We start from the raw sequence: 19,505 nt of genomic DNA, 5'->3' as shown, positions 1-19,505 counted from the left end.
ATTGGACGGATATATCCGAAGATGGATCGAGACTTGACCGGTCTTCGAGAGCATTCTGTTAGAGTGAGTGATTTCATAGGCATATTTGTAACTGGCCTATAATTCTTCAAGAAGCTCCACGTATTTCAATCAAAAGCTGGTGGACTATTCAATCGCAAGGAATCGGACTCCAAAACGTTCTATTCTCCTCGACCTGGCTTCTATAATCATTCTTGGGAAAGTGTAGCTATGATAGCAGATGTCGCCAATTCATTCGCTTCTATAGTATTTACCGCGTCAAGAGTATGATCAGGCGACGGGCCGCAGCTATCTCATGAGCGCGTCGTGATGAGACGACAGCCTCGAAATGCCGAGACATTTTCATTTCTAAAGCTCTGTAATGCATAGACAACATTGAATCTATTCTTGCAAGCTAGACATGTTATCTGAGAGCAAGACTGTTATCCAATACATTGAACACCGAGGAGAGGGGTGAGATAATGTACGAAGTGCACTCATACAACCGACCAACACTGAACCCGAAATATATCTCATAGACTCGCAATCTTCAGCTGTGATAGGGTGGCTCGTATATCCAGCCTAGAACATTCTCCGCCCCATCAACGCGTCCCAGGTAACTGCGCCTCAGACTCGGACAATTCCCACGACCGAAGATCTAAAAGCAGTCGAACCCGTCGCCACGTTCTCAAATACCCGGCTAAGCACTAAAACCTTTCCCTCGGGGTCGATGGCAAGGTCCATGCGGAGGCAGTGATCTGGCGAGACCGTGATGATGGTGGTAGTTGGTCGGGATGGCGATGACCGCTAGAATGGGCGCTTTCGCACGCTCACGTCAGTCGTGTCTTGTGCCAAGCCGTATTCGTCACAATGACTGCAATCGGATTACGAGTTTCTTAGGTTGGCATTCGTTCTCTTAAGAGTTTTGAGTCAGGGTTTTGAGCCTACATATGGTGCGAGTTAAGAGGCCTAGAGAAGTGCGAATCGGTCATGATATAGTCACATCTCCATGATGGCATTCCATGGTTGGTACCTTGGTAGTACCAAAAGTTGAGATCCGTAGTCTATGTAAAATGCAATGTCTCGATAGAATGTTGTCCAGGGATGTTGCGTGTCGAGCGAGTTCAGAGCATCTCTATGGAGGAGGTGGTTGAACGTACGTCTCAGCGATCGCTATTTCTGTAATGAGGCCATTTCGAATGAGGGCAATGGTGTGGAGAGTCGTATATATTTGTAGATACAGACTGTTCAGTGAGCGTAGTCGAGTTGTGCCATCTGTATGGCTATGAGCTGAGCCACTTGTAAGGGCGTTGTATAGCCACTCCGCAATTTGAACCAGTAAGATACTCAAGTTCCGGAGGAAATAGTGTAAGGATCGCAATATAGACAATTAAGAGTGCCCAATGAGATGCGTTAGAGCAGCTTTCAAATTAGTCTGGCGCCTACTCGTAAGAGCAAATCGGGATAGATGCTCAATAGGTTAAGAACTTCCTAGGCATACTTTAATGAAGAGGGTGTGGCTGGTGGCCTGAAAAATACGAAGCTGTAAATGTTGTTGCATGCACCGCGAGTTCAGCCTTGCCGTCGTACCCACTTACCGTTAATAGTGAACCTAGCGTACCTGGCCGCGAGGCTTGCCAGGTTAATATCGTTCGCCATTAGAGAACGATCATGAGTGCTGTCGCCAGATCCTGAAACTCCAAACAAGCTCAATATCCAGATTGGGTTATCGATGGTATTGAGAAAAGTATGGGTTAGCTAGACCTTGAACTGGTAGATTTCAATCAATCCGAACAGAAAGCCGGCGGATTTTGTTATATGTGCTCGACGTTCACGTTGACTTCTGATATACCAAGTCAGGTTGTGAAGTATGTTGTCGAGATTGACTCGACGTCCTCTACAGTGATGGAAATAGGGTCCCCGTCAAGTCTGGCAAGACCAAGACAATCAAATTTAGTAGAGCCATGGAAATAAAAAGCAAGGTAGACTTGCTTAGATACCGGTGAACAGGAATACACGGAGGATCACATAACCAACCGACGGAGAGACCCGCTGGATGCCTGGATCTAAAGCTGTGACTGTAGCGCAGCCCCGCCTTGGAAATTCGAGAGCGGTACGAACACGTATGAATAGAGAGTCTCAGGCGACAGGCGCGGTACGAGTCGATAAAACAATACGTGACAGGCTTCGCCCTGCGCCCGTAGCTGCGCTGTCGGCGGAGCGTAAGGAATGGTCGGCAGGAAGCAATGGTACTCGTGGAGTCATTACAAGGCGCATCGTGTTGATCATTGAGTTGAATCGATTACCAACTAACTGCGATAGGGCTGAAGCGACTCGCCGAAATCAGAAGATATCTACTATTGGGGATCAGCGGTAGCGGCAGAGGCCTAAAACTGGGTCATGAAGCAGCAGCGCCGGAACGGAGTCAAGTTTGGTCATAGTACCAGGAGTATGATTTGATGATAAAGACGTGCGAAGGAAAAGCGACGGCTCTCACACCGACGAATGTGCATGCTGTTGAGGGTGACATGTTGGAAAGATGAGAGGAAAGAGCGGTGGCACAACACGGCGCTAGCGCGGACCAGTGCCGAAGCGGCTTGGCAGATGACGTCTCTTCGCTACGCGTGCGTTCTAGAGTACACTATAATGCTTTGGTTTACTATTTGTGAGTCTACTCGGAATCCTTCGGCTTGAGATGCGTAAATGGGGGGGCTTTCTCGAGTTCGGATGATTGCACCCTCGTCCGGGTATGGCCCCATATATTCGCAAGGCAGATTCGAGCTGCACCCAAAAAAAGATTTGTGATATTCCGTATTGATGATATTGTGCAAACTGCGAAACAGAGTGGGAAAGAGTGGTAAAGAGTGGTGAAAGGAAAATAAGGCTCATCAGCCAACTCCAATGGTATGCCAGTTCCTGCCCGTGACCAATGTGCTATGCAAGCGATAATTCCTGCGTCTTCCTAATCGTACATGCCAGACTGATAAACTAAAATAAAATCTCCCTTCTCCCACAAACATACCATCCGGCCTTAATATTTCATAACCCTAAGAAACTCCGTGCTAATGCGTGTGCTGTTGTGTCGAACGATAGAAACCAGATCCAAGAAAGTGCTGCCCAGCATCGCACCGAGGGACTCGCTCGAAGAAGTGAAGTGATATTGCTTGTTGTGTGTGATGAAAGGAACCCTGGAGGTATAGAGGAAGCCCAAAGCCATTCGCTCATTGCCGTGCAAACGTGTGATGATGATATCGTCGGGCATTCATCGTAGCGATGACGGCGGGTACACGCCGCTCTCGTAGCCGGAGTCTGGTAGCACACCAGTGTAGGCAAATTCAGGTCGGTGGCTGCTATGACGACTACAGGCGTAGCCTACAAGGACTGTCTTCTCTTGAACCATGTGCCCGCGCTGGCCATGAGCAGCACATGGATCGACAGCGTGCTTATGGTATAAGCAGCGGCAGACCGAGTAGCGTTCGACAACCTGATAGCACATTTTGACGAATGTTGACTGGATAATGGCAGATTTGAGGCAGGAGAATAGCGGACTGGAGTGGAAACGTGTTGATGAAGCTTGAACGCCGATAATGCAAAGCAGTAAACAGATTGCAGAGTGAAGTGGATGAGATTGATGGGAGGGTACTATGACATGATGAGCGAGGAGCTGGCATATATAGCGGAAGGAGTGAAGACGACGCAGGAAGCACAAAATAGTGTGGGTCACATACAGTAGGCATATTGTCGAGTATCTGCAGGTCCGTCAGGCAACGAAGACCCATGCGTCGGGATGGGTGCACAGTCAGCCGGGTGCTGCTAAGATGGGGTAGTCGAAGAGAATTAGCATAGCCATCATGACAGTAGTTGACTGTAAAGAAAGTAGTATGGTCTTTGACCGTAACAGGGGTAGGTAGTTCACTTCTTGGAGGCTCTTTCAGCTGCCACCGATCATACGCCCAGCATTCCCATTGGCTTGTGGATGGGGCCATGTAATCAGTCTGGAACCTTGCAAGAAGTTGAGTAGGGAGCTTCACGTTGCGGATATCAAGGGAAGTGGGTACGCAAGGTTACAAGACGGGGAGCGAATGAGGATATTACAATATCCCTGTAGTGTGCGGCGACGGGGCCATGCGAGTGAGCCATGTTACTGTACATGACCCATGTTGAATTGTGTCGTGCGCGCTCAAATCAGGTGTTACGATCTCTAGTGACTCTGATCGGATCTGACAGCCAGGCTGTTGAGTGTCAGCCACACTCTTGGAATAGCGAACGGCTTGTGGGCGGGGAGAGGGGCAGTGACTTTCTGACGTAGATTACTCAGGCTCGGACCTTTGCGCACCCACCCTACCGCTGGCGGTCAAAGTGATTCTCCCGGCGGCACCTGTCGCGCAGCAAAAGACGCGGCACCGGTTCGCAGAATCTTAGCGAGAGCCGAGTGCAAGAGAATGGCACACCGGTACGATATTTGGAGAAGAGAGGAGAGGAGTTGCCCAAGCCATGGTTGGAAGGGCACGTGCGGGATCTCAACGCTAAGGTTTCCCCTTTGGGGCAGTGGCTTTATTTTTGGTGGCAGCTCCTCCCCACCAAGACCCGTCCACGGGTGTTACCATGCTCGAACAACGGACGTCAATTCAGCTATCCACGCCCGTCGACGTTGATGCCGGTCAAAGCGTCGAGAGAAGATGACTTGTTTCCTCATCAACTTCCCCAAGAAGTGCATGGGCTTGCAAACGTGCCCGCCAGGAGTTTTAAGGCTGATCAGCTGAGTGTTGCCTGGCAGCCTGCAGATTAACCCATGCAGGTGGAAAATTAATTATTCCCAGACTGATATTCTAACTGGCCAAGGTCTCCTTCGTCCGTTGCACAACAGTCCTACACTCGTCGGCGGACGAAGTACACCGCTCGCGTACCGAACTATGGTGCTGCACATGTTGTCGCTCTACTGTATCGCCCCAGAACAGTAACTATTTGCAAACAAGTAGCCGGCCAAGAATGCCAGTCAGCCATGCCGCGCAACTCATTACCTTTTCGGAACCCTTCGAGCGTCCAATTCTGGTTGGGGTATGCTATTCACCGCCGGCTTGGTTACGCAGCTGCGAGCTTAGCTGCAACGTTTGACAATCATGCAGCCCTATGCACTCTCCCGTTTCCTGGACCCACGTGGCTGTCGTCTGCATGTCTCACCCAGACGTTCTGCAAAACGTTTGATTTCTCTCTAGATGATCTTTAGTCGCACCCTCAACGATGTCAATTACCACTAGACGTTTCAGACCCTGAAAGATGAAAGGCCCCAGATACGAGACGTACACTGGCCCCAGGATAGATTTCCTCTATTCAGTAAATGAAGGTCTTACGCCCGAAGCAGTCATCAGGATGCTGGCCCCCATCACAAGTCTGTAGGCGCAAGAGGGGGAACGTATAAGGCAGACTTTGCTGTCCTATATTTGCCGACGGCTTAGTTACCAAGCCTTTTCTTTGCAAATGTTATTGTTGAACATCGTAATAACTTTGCGCAGAAAATATATCGGATCCGATAGGTTCGCGTATCCCCTCGAATCACGAAAGACAGTAAGCTAACGAAAGCTCCACATTTCAGCTGAAATGCTGCGCAATAGGCATCATCACAAGAACATGACATGCGAACGCGGTGCAGACCAGGTCTATGACCGCAACACGTCACCTCCTCTTCCTCTGCAAATGTTATAGCATCCAATAGCTGATTAGTATACCTCAACCGAGAGCCGAATATCTCTTAGCGCCCACTTACATATTGTCGAGTCCTACAAGGTCCAGTGGAATATAGGCCTTGGTTATCGCTAAATCTCCATCAAAATTCACTCGAAAAAACAACCACTACCACCTTCTATCATGTACGTAGTCAAGGTAGCATCGAGTAAAGAGTCAATGGAACTCACCACTAGACGTGGAAGGTGCAACTCCCTCTGAAAATCGCTGCCTAGTGATCAGACATATGGCGATTCACCGCTTCGATTCTGTATGTGTCAGCTCACCTGCATACATCCAACCTTTTCCACACACCACCACTTGAATCCTTCCCAGCAATGAAATTCCACGGACCTGGGATAAGGTAGTCCAACGGGTAGATCTCCCTAGGCCGCGTCATGACTGTTAGGTTGCTGTCCTACTAAGCACATTTCCATCTTGAAAGCGACTCGTACTCACCGGTCACTACGCATGGTCGGCCCCGAGGAAATTGTAGCGGTCAGTACTCTAGAAGTGGTCGTTGTGTCGCGTCTGGCGGCAAACTTGCAACCCCCAGCGACGCGGGTCCAAGACGGCGATAAGTGGACTTATGCTCGACACCCAAGCAGAACATCGTCAAATGATCATTTCCGGGCTGTTATTGATCTATTTCAAATCAGTCTCCTTGATGACTGATACAAGAGGAGGCTTATTCGGAAGGCAGGTGACTTCTGGATCGACTACGTGCCACACACACACGATTTTCTCCACTACATATAAATAAGGAACATACTATTATCCTACGAAATGAAGTCAACAGAAATTCTCTTACTATACCACACTAGTTCTTTATACCCGACAAACAGTGTTAGTAGACGAATAACTCACCTCCATTTCTAACCTAACCCACTGAGTGGACACACTACCATTACGTCCTGCATCATATTTTTATTTGCTTCACTTACACCCTGTTGGGTTTCAGTATTCTTACACAGTAGTGAAACCCCTACTATTACTAGAGTCTGATTACCCTCGCAAACCTGTAGCCCTTACTTCAATCCACACCAACAGCTGAAGGTAAAAAAAAACATACTACGAAATGATCAGACTTCAAATGGCATGCAGATGACATTGAGAGCGGGCACGTTCACCTACTACCTTGAAGTCCGGAAGCAGACACATGGTAGCTGGAGCTATACAAGATGATCAGCAAGTAGCTAAAGGGAAGCGAGGTAGGATTGGCACACACAAAATCCAAAGGGCATCGAGGTGAGTCTCTTCGTTTAGTATACACGCTCAGGTTTGAAGGCCCCGAAGAAGAACTGGAAGCCAGTTCCCCGGACACCCACGCCTTGTAGGACAGTTACCTCTTATTATATAGGTACGCGCAATACCACGTTCGCTTTACAGTGAGATCATATCAAAATAACAGATCCGTAGCTGGTACATTTCTTCACTGCTAACCGTGTGAGCCTATGCTGAATATGAGAATAATGAATAACTCGATACAACTAGTGCGATAGTGGAGTTACATCGATCTAGTCAGCCTTTTAATCAGTTAATCCTTTGGACTGACCATAGGGACATCTTATCTGCTCCAAATCATGAAGTACCTATGCCGTTGCTGAAAATACTAGCGGCACTATCTATCCGGAACCAAAATAATCTTCGAACTGATGGTTGGCTTCAGCACGCCAAGCCTCGACTTTAAGTCGAAATATTTGTACAGCTAGCCTTATCTTAAGGATCCGCTACCCTCGTATATGTTTTCCTTCATTCAAACCAGGTTTTCGCCAGTCCAACTACAACATCAGTGGGCTTTAGATTACTAAACACCTTCGCTTCATATCACCTGCTTAATCGGGCCTAGAGGGGTGACCGAGAACCTCGTTGCGGCCACTCCGCATCCTTCCTCAATGGCAAGGCTGCAAGGATATCAATCCTACTTACGGTAGAGAGAACAGAGTAAAACAAGACCTTGGCCCAGTTCTGAACAAAGCTTGAACGCTGTCACTCCCCATATCCGGTACCCTTCAACAAGGCGATAAACGCAAGCGCATACTTCAAAGTGTGAACAAACGTCACAACAGCTTTTCCTTCCCTGGACGGGTATTCTCGCATCCATCCGTGTCAGCCGCAGCTCCGAACAGAACGGTGGCCATGTCGTCCGCCATCACTCAAACCGTGCGGATAGTCATGATCGCGCAATTCGCCGCCATGGCCACAGCACAAATGCAACTCGCAAAACGCGACAAGCACACTCTCGGCCTAGCATTCGGGCTCAGCGCCGGCGTTGGCGCTGCTGGCATGCTGGCTCTTATCCTCATCATCTATTGTCTTCGGCAGCGTCGAAAGCGGAGAAGGGCGGCTGGGTTGGAACCGGAGGAGGAGATGGGGGATTGGTGTACCTGTAAAGATTGTTCCGGGTGTAAGAGGAAGAGAGGTGGTGGAGATGGGAGTCAGAGTTGTTGGAAGTGTAGGCAAGGATGTGCAACGTGATGGAATGTTATGGTAGGTCAGAGGGGTCGAGATGTACAGTGAATGCGTAGAGCAACAGAGTATTAGAAATCGTAATTTCATTGGGGCATGGGAATTGCACTCTTGGAATAAGTAAAGACGGGTAGAAGAGAAGGGACATAGACCATGAACTAAAGGTTCAATTTCAGGCTGGTTACATTTTGTATTAATGAATGAAATCTATTTCTGTAGTGGTACACGACTTTCAAATGTAAAAGACTTGGGGTATAACAATCATCCACACCCATTGCGGCAACAATCTCGTGCCAGTCGCCTCCCGAAACGCCAGAACATGCATCGTCGAATCGTGAAAATGATACAACCAGACAGTTAGACAAAGATCCTCTCTATCCCAGTCCCGAGAGAGGAGATTTATACGAAGACACCGTAAAGGACTATCAGGCCCATAGCCCAATACCCAGTGTACTTGCCCAAAGCAAGGTGGACGGCAGCACCCTCGTCGTCATCGGCGCCTCCAGGCGCTGTAGTACCATTGGGAAGAGTGCCGTTGAGAACGAGTGTCTTGATACCGTCGATATCGGAAACCGTGATGAGTGTCTTGTTGAGAGCAGCATAGCTGCCGTTACCAACCAGGTCGGTCAAATACTGTTGATCCTCATTCTCGTCGCAACCACAGACGCTGAACTCCTGGCACAAACACTTGACTGGCAACGTCTCGTTGGCGCCAGTTTCTCTCGTCGACAGCGTTCGGTTGGCGACAGCGGACTGGTTACGGAAGCGGTAGGGATTATTGTAGTTGTATGGGTACACGTTGTAAAGCCAAATACCGGGCATGATGGCGAGAATTGCGATAGGGGCGATCAGGGCACCGGCGATAAGGCCCTTGGGTGTTCGCGATCCTGCGGAGTAGGGAACAGCTGCGCCGCCACCGTAATATCGTCCACCGCCAAATGCGCGCGAAGGTCCTGAGCCAGCGCGCGTTGAGCCGCCACTCAAAGAGCTGGAGCCGGTACGGGAGGAGCCACCGCTGGAAGAACCGCTGCGTCCTCCGCCTGAGCTCCCGCCGCCTCTGCCGCCGCCACCTTTGCGCTTCTCCAAGGTATGATCTGGGGAGACGACGTCGACAGATCGGGGTTGTTCGACGGCGATGAGCACATCGTTGGCGCGTGGTATTGATGTAGCGCTGATGGCTTGTGTGGCGAGCGCGAACAAGGTGAACGCTTGTGATACCTTCATAGTGAAGTAGGTGGTTGTGGTGTTGATGTGCAACGGTTGCGCGAAGAAGGGTAATGCGCGACAGTCGGTGCCGGGTCAGGTATTGCTAATAAGGCGTCCAAGGTATGGTGATCTGATATAAGCAGGCCTAGGAAGTTTGCTCGGTGATGGTGGAGCCGTTTGTTTTAATGTAGGGTAAAGAAGGTACAACTCGAGAAGCGGCAAGCGTGGGTCTTTAAAGATGCAGTCCGTAAAGTCACAAAGGGTAGCACAGCCCTGCGTCATCCATGAATGAAAAAGGCTGAGGCGAAACACGGGCTAGAAGGCTAATAAGCTGCAGCCACAGCCACAACATTGACCTCTTATGCCCTGGTTCCTGAGAGAAACTAAAGTATGTAGCCAATCCAAATGCTAGGATTATCACGCTGTGACTATTCAATAATTTATTTCCACAGGCCAGTCAACCAACGGCTTCAAGTTGCGAGAATGTTCGCATTCCTTGACAATCATGAGGTACCCATCGGATACGCTCTCATCGCCTCCAAGCCTGCCCTTGAGGAGCTAGGGCGTATACTCGTGACGTGTAGAGTGCGCGAAACCACTTGGAAATATGACCTCATCTCGTCGATTGCCAAGACACTATTAGAGATCTTCCAAAACAGCGTGTGGCAAACGCGATCTCGTGATGAATATCCTGACAAACTGTAATGCAAGTTGGGCACGCTATTCGATTGCGCCTCGTTATGAGAACGCGCTCGAATTGGGCGGTCCCATGGCGTGCTGATATTGGGTGTAACTGAGCTTAAAGCGTCAAGAATTTAGAGATCGCCCGTTTGCCCCAACCATAACTCCAGCTGTGGTGTCATATTTTAGTCGCGACTGTATCTCATTGATGGAGCTATTATTATAATAGTAACTGTGTTTGTGTGTTTGATCATCAAGGTTAATTGTGCTGTAAACCAGTAGGCGCTATGCAAGGAGTTTGACCATACTACGATGCATGAAAGAAGAGTGCAGTCTTATTGTACCGTAGCACCGGAAGATCCTTGCCTCCTCTCCTACAAATTGACACAATGCACTACGACGTAGTCAAGCATGAGGATGCCCGATACATGACTTCTCAGTGTCCGTATTACTATGGAGCGACCGGTAGGTGCTGCGGCGATTGCTCCATGCTCTAAGACGACTTCCCACCCGTCAACCCCGAAAGCCGCATATGGGAGTCGCAATGTACCCAGACACTTGCAGTTCTAGTAGCAAGGCGCAAGGCTAAGTCGACATTATTGGAGTGGAGCGGAGCGGAGTGGAGTGAACCGGTGGCGCAGCCGGGCACATGGTGCGCCTAAGGCATCCTCGGTTGCGGAGAGCAAGGCTCAATATGTCCATGTACCTTTCGGTCACCGGCAGCAGTTGCAGTGTCAAATACAGTGATCGGCATCATCCTATCACCGGGCTGATCCTTCTGGCTGTTGCGGAGTAACAGGTCCTCCACCATCTGATACAGTCTGATATTTCTTGTATTCCTCCTCCAATGCCTTCTGCATCTCGAAATCCGCCAGTCGCTCGCGTTTTACTCTTTGTTGTTCGTAGTCTCGGATGACACCAGCGTGCATTGCCTACAGTTATGTGTTAGAGTGGGACAATGCCTGCGGAGTGGTCTGAGGGTAACGAACTGCTTTATCTGCTTTCTGCGAAAGATGTACAAATGCAACAATGCCAATCGCAGTGACACAAGTAGTGGCCAATGTGATCTGTGATGCTCGAGACATGGTAGTGACCGATGCAAGCGTCTGGAGGAGTGACTGAGGTGTTGCGTGAGTTGCTGCGGGAACTTTTGACGCAAGGAGCTTGGGCCTCACTTCCTGCCAAGTCCAGCCGCTGCATCATGCCTCTGCGCAACTCTTCTTTGCGATAACGAACGTCTCCACGCAACTACAATTCAAGATGGTAAAGGCTCTCAAATTCGTAGTCCTAGAATATATCACTAACACTCTTGCAGTCCGCTCAAAACTCCGCGGGTATCCAAACGCTGCTCGATGTAAGGCAGTACAACCCACTATGGCCTCCGCGTAGCTCACATAGAACATAGGCAGAGCGGGACGCCCAGAAGATTGTCCAGCAAGGTATTTCAAAGCCCGTATCTTCAGCTGTGCGTATTTGCTAACAAGTCTTTAGCAAGAGAATGTATATGCTCCCAAAAGACCCCGCCGCGGCATCGATCTAACCCTCACAGACCGCACGAAGCGGGTAAAGGACGCCCGAAACGAAGCACAGAAAGAGATCGAGGATTACAGGAAAGAGAAGGAGGACGAGTACCAGAAGTTCGAGAAGGAGGTGCGCATTCACTACCCTAAATGGCGTTTGAATGCCGATCTAACCGTCATTTAGCACAGCTCAGGCAACCAGAAGGCTGAGGAGGATGCGAAGAAGAACACCGACGTCAAAGTGAAGGAAATCGATGAGCTAGGCAATAAGTCGGGCAGCAAGGTCGTCGACCAGCTCATTGAAGCTGTCGTAAATGCGAAGCCCGAACCTCCGCGGAAGGACGAGTAAGATATTCCTTCAAGTCTCAACTTTCGGAATTATCCAGCAATGTGTGTGGACTAGAGGGCGAAGTCATGGCGGACCAGGCTCGGCTGCAAAGTATAGCATGTCGAGGAGTGCTTTTGTACATGATCATCACCTTGTCAAGGGCGAGCTACTATCTCAGACATACGAGCAATACACGAATCATCACGAGAACGACTAGTTCTCTCATTACTGCATACATATCTCACTATGGTACTGTTGGATCTATCGCAGTGGTGGAGTTCGTTAAGCCTTTGCTAGGTCTCTAAGGCTTCCATTTGACACCTGCAAGAAGAAATCCACTTACAAGCTCCTTGATCACCGACAGCGCTATCTCGAATTCAAGTGTGTTAGAACATGCCTATGAATTCCAAACCCGGTGCTCATTAGACTTCTTGCTCGATCTGTGTCTAGCCATCACATGCATGTTCGTAGACCCCTGTCCATGTTTGTTGCCTTCAAGATTACGTCACCGCGATGAGAACCGAAAGTTGGAGCTCAAGCTTCAGCATCATTGCACCACACCTTACGATGCGCAACACCCAATGATACGAATATGTGCCCGAGCGGCTTTTCGCTCGCCCAGTATAGCTCCACTGCGATGTTCGCTCGTGTACCGGGAGTTCAGCGGTACCCAATGGCACAAGGAAGACCCGCGCATCCAAGACTTCGGTCGTGAGATCACGGATGACTACGCTGTGATGCGCGAAAGATATGGTGCATATGGCCCCCGATTCGACTTTGAAAACATCGCTAACTTGTTGCAGATGCTCCAGTACGAACCGCGATACCACCTGGCAGCATCCTCTCCTAACCAAGCGTAGAAAAATACCATTGTCCTCGCTCACGGGCTCCTCGGCTTTGACGAATTACGCCTTGCAGGAAAGATTATACCTGGCATTCAATACTGGAGAGGCATTACGGATGCATTAGCAGCGAAGGGTATTGAAGTTATTGTGGCTGCTGTTCCGCCTAGTGGAAGTATCGAGGCGAGATCCGCGAAGCTGGCCGAGAGCATTGCGCAGAAGGCGAAGGGAAAACAGGTCAACATAATCGCGTACGTGTAAACTAGTTATGGACAACTGGAGGTAACACCACTGACATTCTGCAGACATAGCATGGTATGAAACACATTGACTTCGTAGAAAGCGCACAAGTGCTGACATCTGGCTAGGGGTAAACAGCATCCTTCTCCTCTGATGACCTAGTGCTGAACAATCGCAGAGGCCTTGACTCCCGATACATGATCAGCCAGCTTCGACCGACCGACTTCAAGATCCTCTCCTTGACTACCATAGCCACTCCGCATAGGGGCACTGCTTTCGCGGACTACATGTTTGAGACGATTGGCCGTATGTCAGACACAACGACCGAAAGATACTCACTAATTTGATCTAGCACGTCGAATCAAGCGGATCTATAAGGTGATGGAATTCTTCGGTTTCGAAACCGGGGCTTTCTCACAGCTCACACAAGAGTACATGAAGAACAACTTCAATCCTAAGACACCAGATATAGCGGACGTCAAGTATTACTCCTATGGAGCGTCTCTTGAGCCGAATAGTTGGTCCGTGTTTGCGGCTTCACATGCGATCATTAAGCCAAAGGAAGGTGTCAATGATGGATTGGTCAGGTACGTTCCACGTTCAAGGTGCTTTGAACGCTAGCTGACTGGTTCTCAGTGTATATTCGAGTCAATGGGGTGACTACAAAGGAACTCTGATAGGCGTAAGCCATCTTGACTTGATCAACTGGACGAACCGCTTGAAGTGGTTCTTTTGGGAGCTCACAGGGAGCAAGCGAAAGTGGGAAACCCTAACTTCCAACTTCTGGGCTTCCTTGTGCTAACGCCGAGATAGCTTCAATGCCATTGCATTCTATCTCGACATATGCGGTAAGATCCTCACTATGAAGTGTCACATGCGAACTAACACGGGCTTGCAGATATGCTGGCGAAGGAAGACCTATAGCTTGTGCCGCCTGATACGCGCCAATGTCGAAAGAAATATTTACAGCCCTCAAAACAAGTACAGTAAGTACGCCCGACGCGCGTTTGAGTTAGCCTGGCCTGGAGCGTCATGTCTGGTAACAGAGTGCTGCAGTGAGGTCAGGGACACTTCAGCCCGGAAGCCCGGCAGCGCGATAGTGGCTGTGGCTGTGGCTATGCATGTTTGACGATCTGTTTGGGAGTATATGTCGCAAAGACTGCACACCCTCTGGCTTGAGGATTGTTATCAGGAGGAGAGGGAAATTTTGAAGAAGTATTAGGAATATGGCGTCGACTGGAGATGGTCGTTGCTTTTGGCAATCGGTGTTGGAGGAAGTCGCGAGCTGGGATGACGTTTGCGGGGACCCTGAACAGTTTGAGACCCCGCCGACTGCCGTGACATGTTTTCAGCCTGCAATCACAAACGCTCAACCGCTATTGACACGCGTACCTCGGGCTTAGCCGCTATAAGCACCACACTGGAGCGCTAAACACATCTTAAACAAGCAGTAAAGTTTCCAACCTTCGCATAAAGTCCTCCCTGATATGTCGGTGCACCCCCACAAGCGTTGCGACTACCCATTTACATAGCAGACCAAAGCACCAAGTAGAGAGCCGTCGAATCCTGGCACCAAAGCATTCACTCAGTCAAAATGTTCGTCTCCATAGCTCTGGAGCACCCGCATGAGCACTACACCAACCTTGACGTTATACAAGGGAAGGTGGCCCTCAGGGTACCAAATCCTACCAATGTTAGCAGCATCGTAGTGAAGCTTGAGGGAGAGTCGCGGACACGGTTACTGGCACCGATACATCCAAACAGACCGGACAAGCAGAGACCAGTTTTGGAAATCCACAAGTTCCTGTACAGGACACAGGTCGTGTGGCCAGAGCATGCGCGCCCGGAAGACCTCGTCAACAATCCCAAGGCGAGCTTTACGATAAATGCGGGATCGTTTGAGTATCCTTTTCAGTTCAAAGTGGGTCACATCATAGATGCCTGTGGTGGTGTTTATTGCTAATGAGAGGACAGATACCTCTGAACACTTCATGTCAGCAGACGAACAGCCCCATCTCGACCGTCTCCTTCTCGAACGCGATACCCGAGTTTGCGAAGACGCCCACACAGCACATCAAGGCCACGCTTCCACCGTCATTATCTGGCTTCCCAGGCGAAGCAGAGATTCGATACTTCGTAAAGGTTACCGTCAACCGCCCGCAGTTCTTCAAGGAGAACCCCAGGTCGACTGCGAACTTCACTTTCCTCCCGATCGAGCCGCCGCGACCAGAGAAGGCGGATGGAGAAGCATACGCAAGGAGACAACATCAGTTTTTGGAAAATGCGCCAATGGTGGCAGCGGACAAGAAAGCGGGCTTCTTCGATAGGAAGAGCTCGACGAACAGCCCTCCGAAGTCACCAACAACAGGAAGTGTGCCACCGCGAGTAACCATCGATGCTCGACTGCCGAATCCTGCGGTTCTTACCAGCAACCAAGATATTCCGCTACGGCTATTGGTGAAGAATGTGAGCGAGCGAGCAAAGAACATATACCTACAGATGCTCCAGATCCAGCTGATAGGCTACACCAAAGTGCGCGCCCACGAGGTCGCTCGCACGGAGTCAAACAGCTGGATACTATGCTCCTTTAGCAACATGGCCATCCCCATCGGCTCTCCCACAGACGCAGTAGACACAGAAGTCCCCATCAACGCAGAATATTGGTCCGGCAAACCCATTCCCAACACCGTGCCACCAACGTTCACAACCTGCAATCTTTCCCGTTTCTACGAGGTTGAAGTACGCGTCGGCATAGGATATGGAAGCTACAAGCACGGCGAAGACCAACTCGTAGTCCTCTCACTGAGACTACCAGTCAAAGTCTACTCTGGCATCGCCCCTCCCATGGCCTTGCTAGAAGCATCCCTAACAGGGGAACCGGGAAAGTTAAATCCTCCTACATTAAATGTGCCACCGACACAACAGCAACCTCCGCACACACCTACTACGCCTACGCACGGCGGCTTCGGAAATAGTGGGGGTGGATTCTCTGGCCAGCCGGTGCAACCTCAAGCTGCTGCTCCTGGTTATGATGAGGCACCACCACCCAGCTACGAAGAGGCCATTGGACATGATTTGCCGCCAATAAATGGGTACAGAGGGAGTTACCAGCCTCCGCCTGTGCCCGACGATGCCCCGAGTCTTTCGGGTGAGAAAAGGCGATGAGGGAGAATGGACTAGACGCAGTGGCAAACCATTGGCGAAGTGCGTGAGGCTAGTAACAGTTCCAGACACAACACGCGACCAGGATGAAGAACGTTGGGCCGCAGTCAAGGCCTGAGAGCGGAGATGCAGAAGTGGAGACATGCACGAGTTGTCGAAAGAAGCCTTCCTTCTGCCCAGTCATCACACCTTCTAACAGCCTTATGGAACACAGCTACCGGGAATGGAGAGGCTAAGACAAAGAATGGTTTTATACTATGTCACAACACTAGAATGATTGATAACCAACTATTGCAGTGTTCCGTTTCATCTTCATAATCGTGCTTCCAAGAGCTCAGTTGCGTCATCTGTGCTCACGGCAATAGTCTAGGTGTATTTGAAGCCAGAAGTCAAGCATGGCGGGGCACTGAGTGTGACCGGTCAGAGTGGCGGCAAAATGCCACCATGCAAGTGAGGCATTTACGCGGTCGTGGGGAAATAGTCGCGATGTCGCGATGCTGCTCGCCTGATCGACCTTCTCAAGACGCGACGGGCAGCGATCTGTAAGGATGGCGTGTTATGATGTCCAGCTTTGTGTTGTGATATCGCACACTGGCGCGTCTTCTAGTACGAGGTCACCATCACACGGTTCGAAGCGACATAGCTGGTTAATGATTCCTCTAGATGCACGTCGACCGTATTAACCATGAACATGAAAATCATCGGGTTGTAGCCGTTGGTGATCGAAGATACAAAAATCCAACTTGCTCCAAACACTTACTAGAATCCAGCAAGGGCGTCGCGATAGGTTTATGGTGTTTACATCTGCTAAGCCACAACGGCACGCGCCTTACCGGTACCGTACCGGCTAGCAATCGATAAAAATCGTGGAGAGAGACCGTGTATGCCGCCCACCATCCAAACTAACGCGACACCCGGCACCAATGCAACAACTGCATCTGTTATTGTTTTGGATCCTCGAATCGCGACTCTCTACAGCAACGTCTGGGTCGCGTGTGCGGCGGATCTAGTGGGAACTAACGGCCGGCAGACGCGTCGTACCTTTCTCTCGACGATTGACCGCCAGTCCTGTGTGCCCAGCCACCTCCTCCAAGCTTCTACTGCAGGACTACTGCAGAGCGTGCATGCACTACCTTGTGCAGCCCATGATCTGGTTGGCCACAAAGAGTGAAACGTTTCATGCCGGCTCCAGGCTCCAGCCCCACCTGGCCGGATGGTCGAATCGTCGCGTCAAACACCATAAAGACACGCTCTCCCACCGCGAGATGGTCGTGTTTTCCTCTCAATACTCTGGCCGCATCGAGAAGAGTCGGGCTGTCGAGCGGAAGACTGGATAGGAACTCGACATGTTTGACTCACACCTGCGTCTCACGTGTACCATGGCCCCGCTTTGGAACATCAGTGGTAAATACTGGGACTATGGGATGGCCGTGCCTGGATGACTTGTTTCCTGAGGTTTGCGAACACTGGCTGTTTGAAACAAATACACCATTTCTTCCTACACTATCACGATATTTGACGAATCTTGACGATTGGACGACGACTTTGATATATTGAATGCGACAACGACCACAACCATATTCATGTATTCCCAACGACCACCACCACCGCCACCGGCGCTGAAGCGAACGCATTCGGAAGAGAGCCAGAATAGCTATGCCAGTGCGGCGACGACTGTGTCGCGCGCGAGCTCGAAGCTGCTGTTTGGCGAGATTCCGTTGACGCCTGCGACGACAGTAGATGGAAGATGTAAGAATACCTTTGCGCTATGCGCCAACGCGCAACAGTGTTGACCAAGTCTAGCGACGCGCACGAACAGCTTAGTTTGCAACCTGGTCATGTCAACAAGTTCAGTCTTCTTACGCTTCTGGCTGAATGATCAATGCCGCGACAACTTGCTAGAGCATCTGGAGCCTGAGGATCTTTCCAACTTCCGTCTAGTGTGCCATGATTTCTCCTCAAAGGCTGCGCCGCGTCTGTTCGAGTCTATGACTGTTACTTTTAAAACTTCATCCTTTTCCAAGCCGGCGCGCATTGAGGCGCTGTCAAGGATAGGGCGACATGTCAAGACCTTCACCTTCCACATGCCCCATGGACCGGATAGCTTTTTACCACCTATTGTCGACCCAGAGACTGGCGAAGAGAAACAGTTTTTTTACGAGCCACACGTTCAGAATCCGCAAAATGGCCCAGCGAAAGATAAGACCCCCAAGTACGGCAGCTGGGAAATGCAAGACCTTCTTATTAAACAATACCCTCCCCTCTTCCACGCAGCGACCAACGTACCTGCATTTGTGTCCGCCTTCTCAGAGCTTATCAACCTCACACACCTCACAGTCTCGTGCCCAGGATCGAACCATGCGCCACGACACCGTCGAAGCGCAGTAGACTATGCGCTCATCTCCCTCCGCATAGCAGTTGAGCGTGCACCACTTTACAGCCTCTCTTCACTCTCCCTCCATCCTATACATCCCGGCGGCCTTCTCTACCTCCATCCCATGCACGGGTTCGGCAGCACACCCTCATCAGCCAAGCGATGGTGTCAAATTCATCGGCTGTCGATATGCATGGACTCGATTCCCTTCTCCTCCACCTCGATGCGAACACGCGCTCAGTCCTTGGAACACCTCCGCATATTACACGCCTACCTGCGCACCTTATCGCGTGGTCTAACACGCCTCTTCTTCCGCTGGAAAGGCGAGCGCGGACCCTCTCCTCTATCACTTGATAGAGAGCCATGCATGCTACCTGTACAAGAAGAATGTATGCACCCTTCTATGCGCGGTCAAGTCCGTGGACCACGACCCCTCAAGTTCGCACGTTTGCGTTACATGGAGCTTGAGAACGCTGTCATGGACTCGACACAGATTGCGGATTTTATCCACAAACATCGGCGTAGCTTAGTCGAGTTCAACTTCGAAGACGTCAAGTTGCGCGAAGGGGACTGGGATCATGCGCTTGAGCCACTCACTCGTATCGCTGGTAGTGATCGGTGGAAGCGCACGCAAGAGGAAGTCATGGACGTTCCTATTATGCTGTCGCCTGTTGATGCCGAGCCGAGAATTATGGGGCCGCTACTGGAGGAGGTTGATCAGGCTATTGGAGAGATTGGGGGTGGAAGGAGGGAGCATGCTTTGAGTAGGTGGTTAAGCAAACCGAAGAGTACGTTGAGGAAGAGTCCGGCGATGAAGGATAGCTTCTTTGGGGGCGACCATATGAAGCGCTTCCTTCGATTGTCGTCGTGGAAGTGAGGGAGAGAGATGGACGAGTATCTTTATTGTTGTATGATTGCTTATTTTGGTGTGAGGAGTACTGTGTCTTGTCAAGAGAAAACACGGT

General features: G+C 50.3%; 8 protein-coding genes across 8 annotated transcripts; 5 read left to right on the top strand and 3 right to left on the bottom strand.

The window, feature by feature from the left end:
• Positions 1 to 3,163: 3,163 nt before the first annotated feature.
• K460DRAFT_37709 (uncharacterized protein) lies at positions 3,164 to 4,160 on the bottom strand. The gene has a single exon (XM_040934942.1). The coding sequence runs from the start codon at positions 3,981 to 3,983 to the stop codon at positions 3,441 to 3,443; it is 543 nt and encodes a 180-aa protein (XP_040794151.1). The 5' UTR covers positions 3,984 to 4,160; the 3' UTR covers positions 3,164 to 3,440.
• Positions 4,161 to 7,693: 3,533 nt separating this feature from the next.
• Positions 7,694 to 8,391, top strand: K460DRAFT_37676 (uncharacterized protein). The gene has a single exon (XM_040934915.1). It carries the CDS (start codon positions 7,858 to 7,860, stop codon positions 8,194 to 8,196), a length of 339 nt encoding a protein of 112 aa, XP_040794150.1. The 5' UTR covers positions 7,694 to 7,857; the 3' UTR covers positions 8,197 to 8,391.
• A 195-nt stretch (positions 8,392 to 8,586) lies between these two features.
• On the bottom strand, positions 8,587 to 9,411 carry K460DRAFT_401601 (uncharacterized protein; the record flags this gene model as incomplete). Its single annotated transcript, XM_040936436.1, has 1 exon — positions 8,587 to 9,411. The coding sequence occupies one exon, from the start codon at positions 9,409 to 9,411 to the stop codon at positions 8,587 to 8,589; it is 825 nt and encodes a 274-aa protein (XP_040794149.1).
• A 1,424-nt stretch (positions 9,412 to 10,835) lies between these two features.
• K460DRAFT_401600 (uncharacterized protein) lies at positions 10,836 to 11,159 on the bottom strand (the record flags this gene model as incomplete). Its single annotated transcript, XM_040936435.1, has 2 exons — positions 10,836 to 11,006; positions 11,064 to 11,159. The coding sequence occupies 2 exons, from the start codon at positions 11,157 to 11,159 to the stop codon at positions 10,836 to 10,838; spliced, it is 267 nt and encodes an 88-aa protein (XP_040794148.1).
• A 175-nt stretch (positions 11,160 to 11,334) lies between these two features.
• On the top strand, positions 11,335 to 12,275 carry K460DRAFT_413126 (H+-ATPase G subunit; the record flags this gene model as incomplete). The annotated part of the gene is made up of 6 exons (XM_040937586.1): positions 11,335 to 11,355; positions 11,390 to 11,428; positions 11,480 to 11,513; positions 11,566 to 11,574; positions 11,624 to 11,724; positions 11,779 to 12,275. The coding sequence occupies 6 exons, from the start codon at positions 11,335 to 11,337 to the stop codon at positions 11,941 to 11,943; spliced, it is 369 nt and encodes a 122-aa protein (XP_040794147.1). The 3' UTR covers positions 11,944 to 12,275.
• A 228-nt stretch (positions 12,276 to 12,503) lies between these two features.
• Positions 12,504 to 13,928, top strand: K460DRAFT_401598 (alpha/beta-hydrolase; the record flags this gene model as incomplete). The annotated part of the gene is made up of 8 exons (XM_040936434.1): positions 12,504 to 12,675; positions 12,726 to 12,733; positions 12,783 to 13,015; positions 13,183 to 13,310; positions 13,357 to 13,591; positions 13,641 to 13,763; positions 13,818 to 13,852; positions 13,903 to 13,928. The coding sequence occupies 8 exons, from the start codon at positions 12,504 to 12,506 to the stop codon at positions 13,926 to 13,928; spliced, it is 960 nt and encodes a 319-aa protein (XP_040794146.1).
• A 670-nt stretch (positions 13,929 to 14,598) lies between these two features.
• K460DRAFT_401597 (arrestin) lies at positions 14,599 to 16,169 on the top strand (the record flags this gene model as incomplete). The annotated part of the gene is made up of 2 exons (XM_040936433.1): positions 14,599 to 14,925; positions 14,979 to 16,169. 2 exons carry the CDS (start codon positions 14,599 to 14,601, stop codon positions 16,167 to 16,169), a joined length of 1,518 nt encoding a protein of 505 aa, XP_040794145.1.
• Positions 16,170 to 17,749: 1,580 nt separating this feature from the next.
• Positions 17,750 to 19,417, top strand: K460DRAFT_274174 (uncharacterized protein; the record flags this gene model as incomplete). Its single annotated transcript, XM_040927940.1, has 2 exons — positions 17,750 to 17,915; positions 17,970 to 19,417. 2 exons carry the CDS (start codon positions 17,750 to 17,752, stop codon positions 19,415 to 19,417), a joined length of 1,614 nt encoding a protein of 537 aa, XP_040794144.1.
• Between the last annotated feature and the right edge of the window lie 88 nt (positions 19,418 to 19,505).

The sequence above is a fragment of the Cucurbitaria berberidis genome, assembly GCF_010015615.1.
Source record: "Cucurbitaria berberidis CBS 394.84 unplaced genomic scaffold K460scaffold_1, whole genome shotgun sequence".
In the NCBI taxonomy this organism is placed as follows: Eukaryota; Fungi; Ascomycota; class Dothideomycetes; order Pleosporales; family Cucurbitariaceae; genus Cucurbitaria; species Cucurbitaria berberidis.
The sequence above is the reverse complement of the archived record's forward strand: the minus strand, read 5'-3'. Positions and strand labels throughout refer to the sequence as shown.

What these genes read in the sequence shown, in the direction of transcription:
- K460DRAFT_37709 (XM_040934942.1), bottom strand. Translation starts at nt 3,983, where the DNA reads ATGGCCCCATCCACAAGCCAATGGGAATGCTGGGCGTATGATCGGTGG.
- K460DRAFT_37676 (XM_040934915.1), top strand. Translation starts at nt 7,858, where the DNA reads ATGTCGTCCGCCATCACTCAAACCGTGCGGATAGTCATGATCGCGCAA.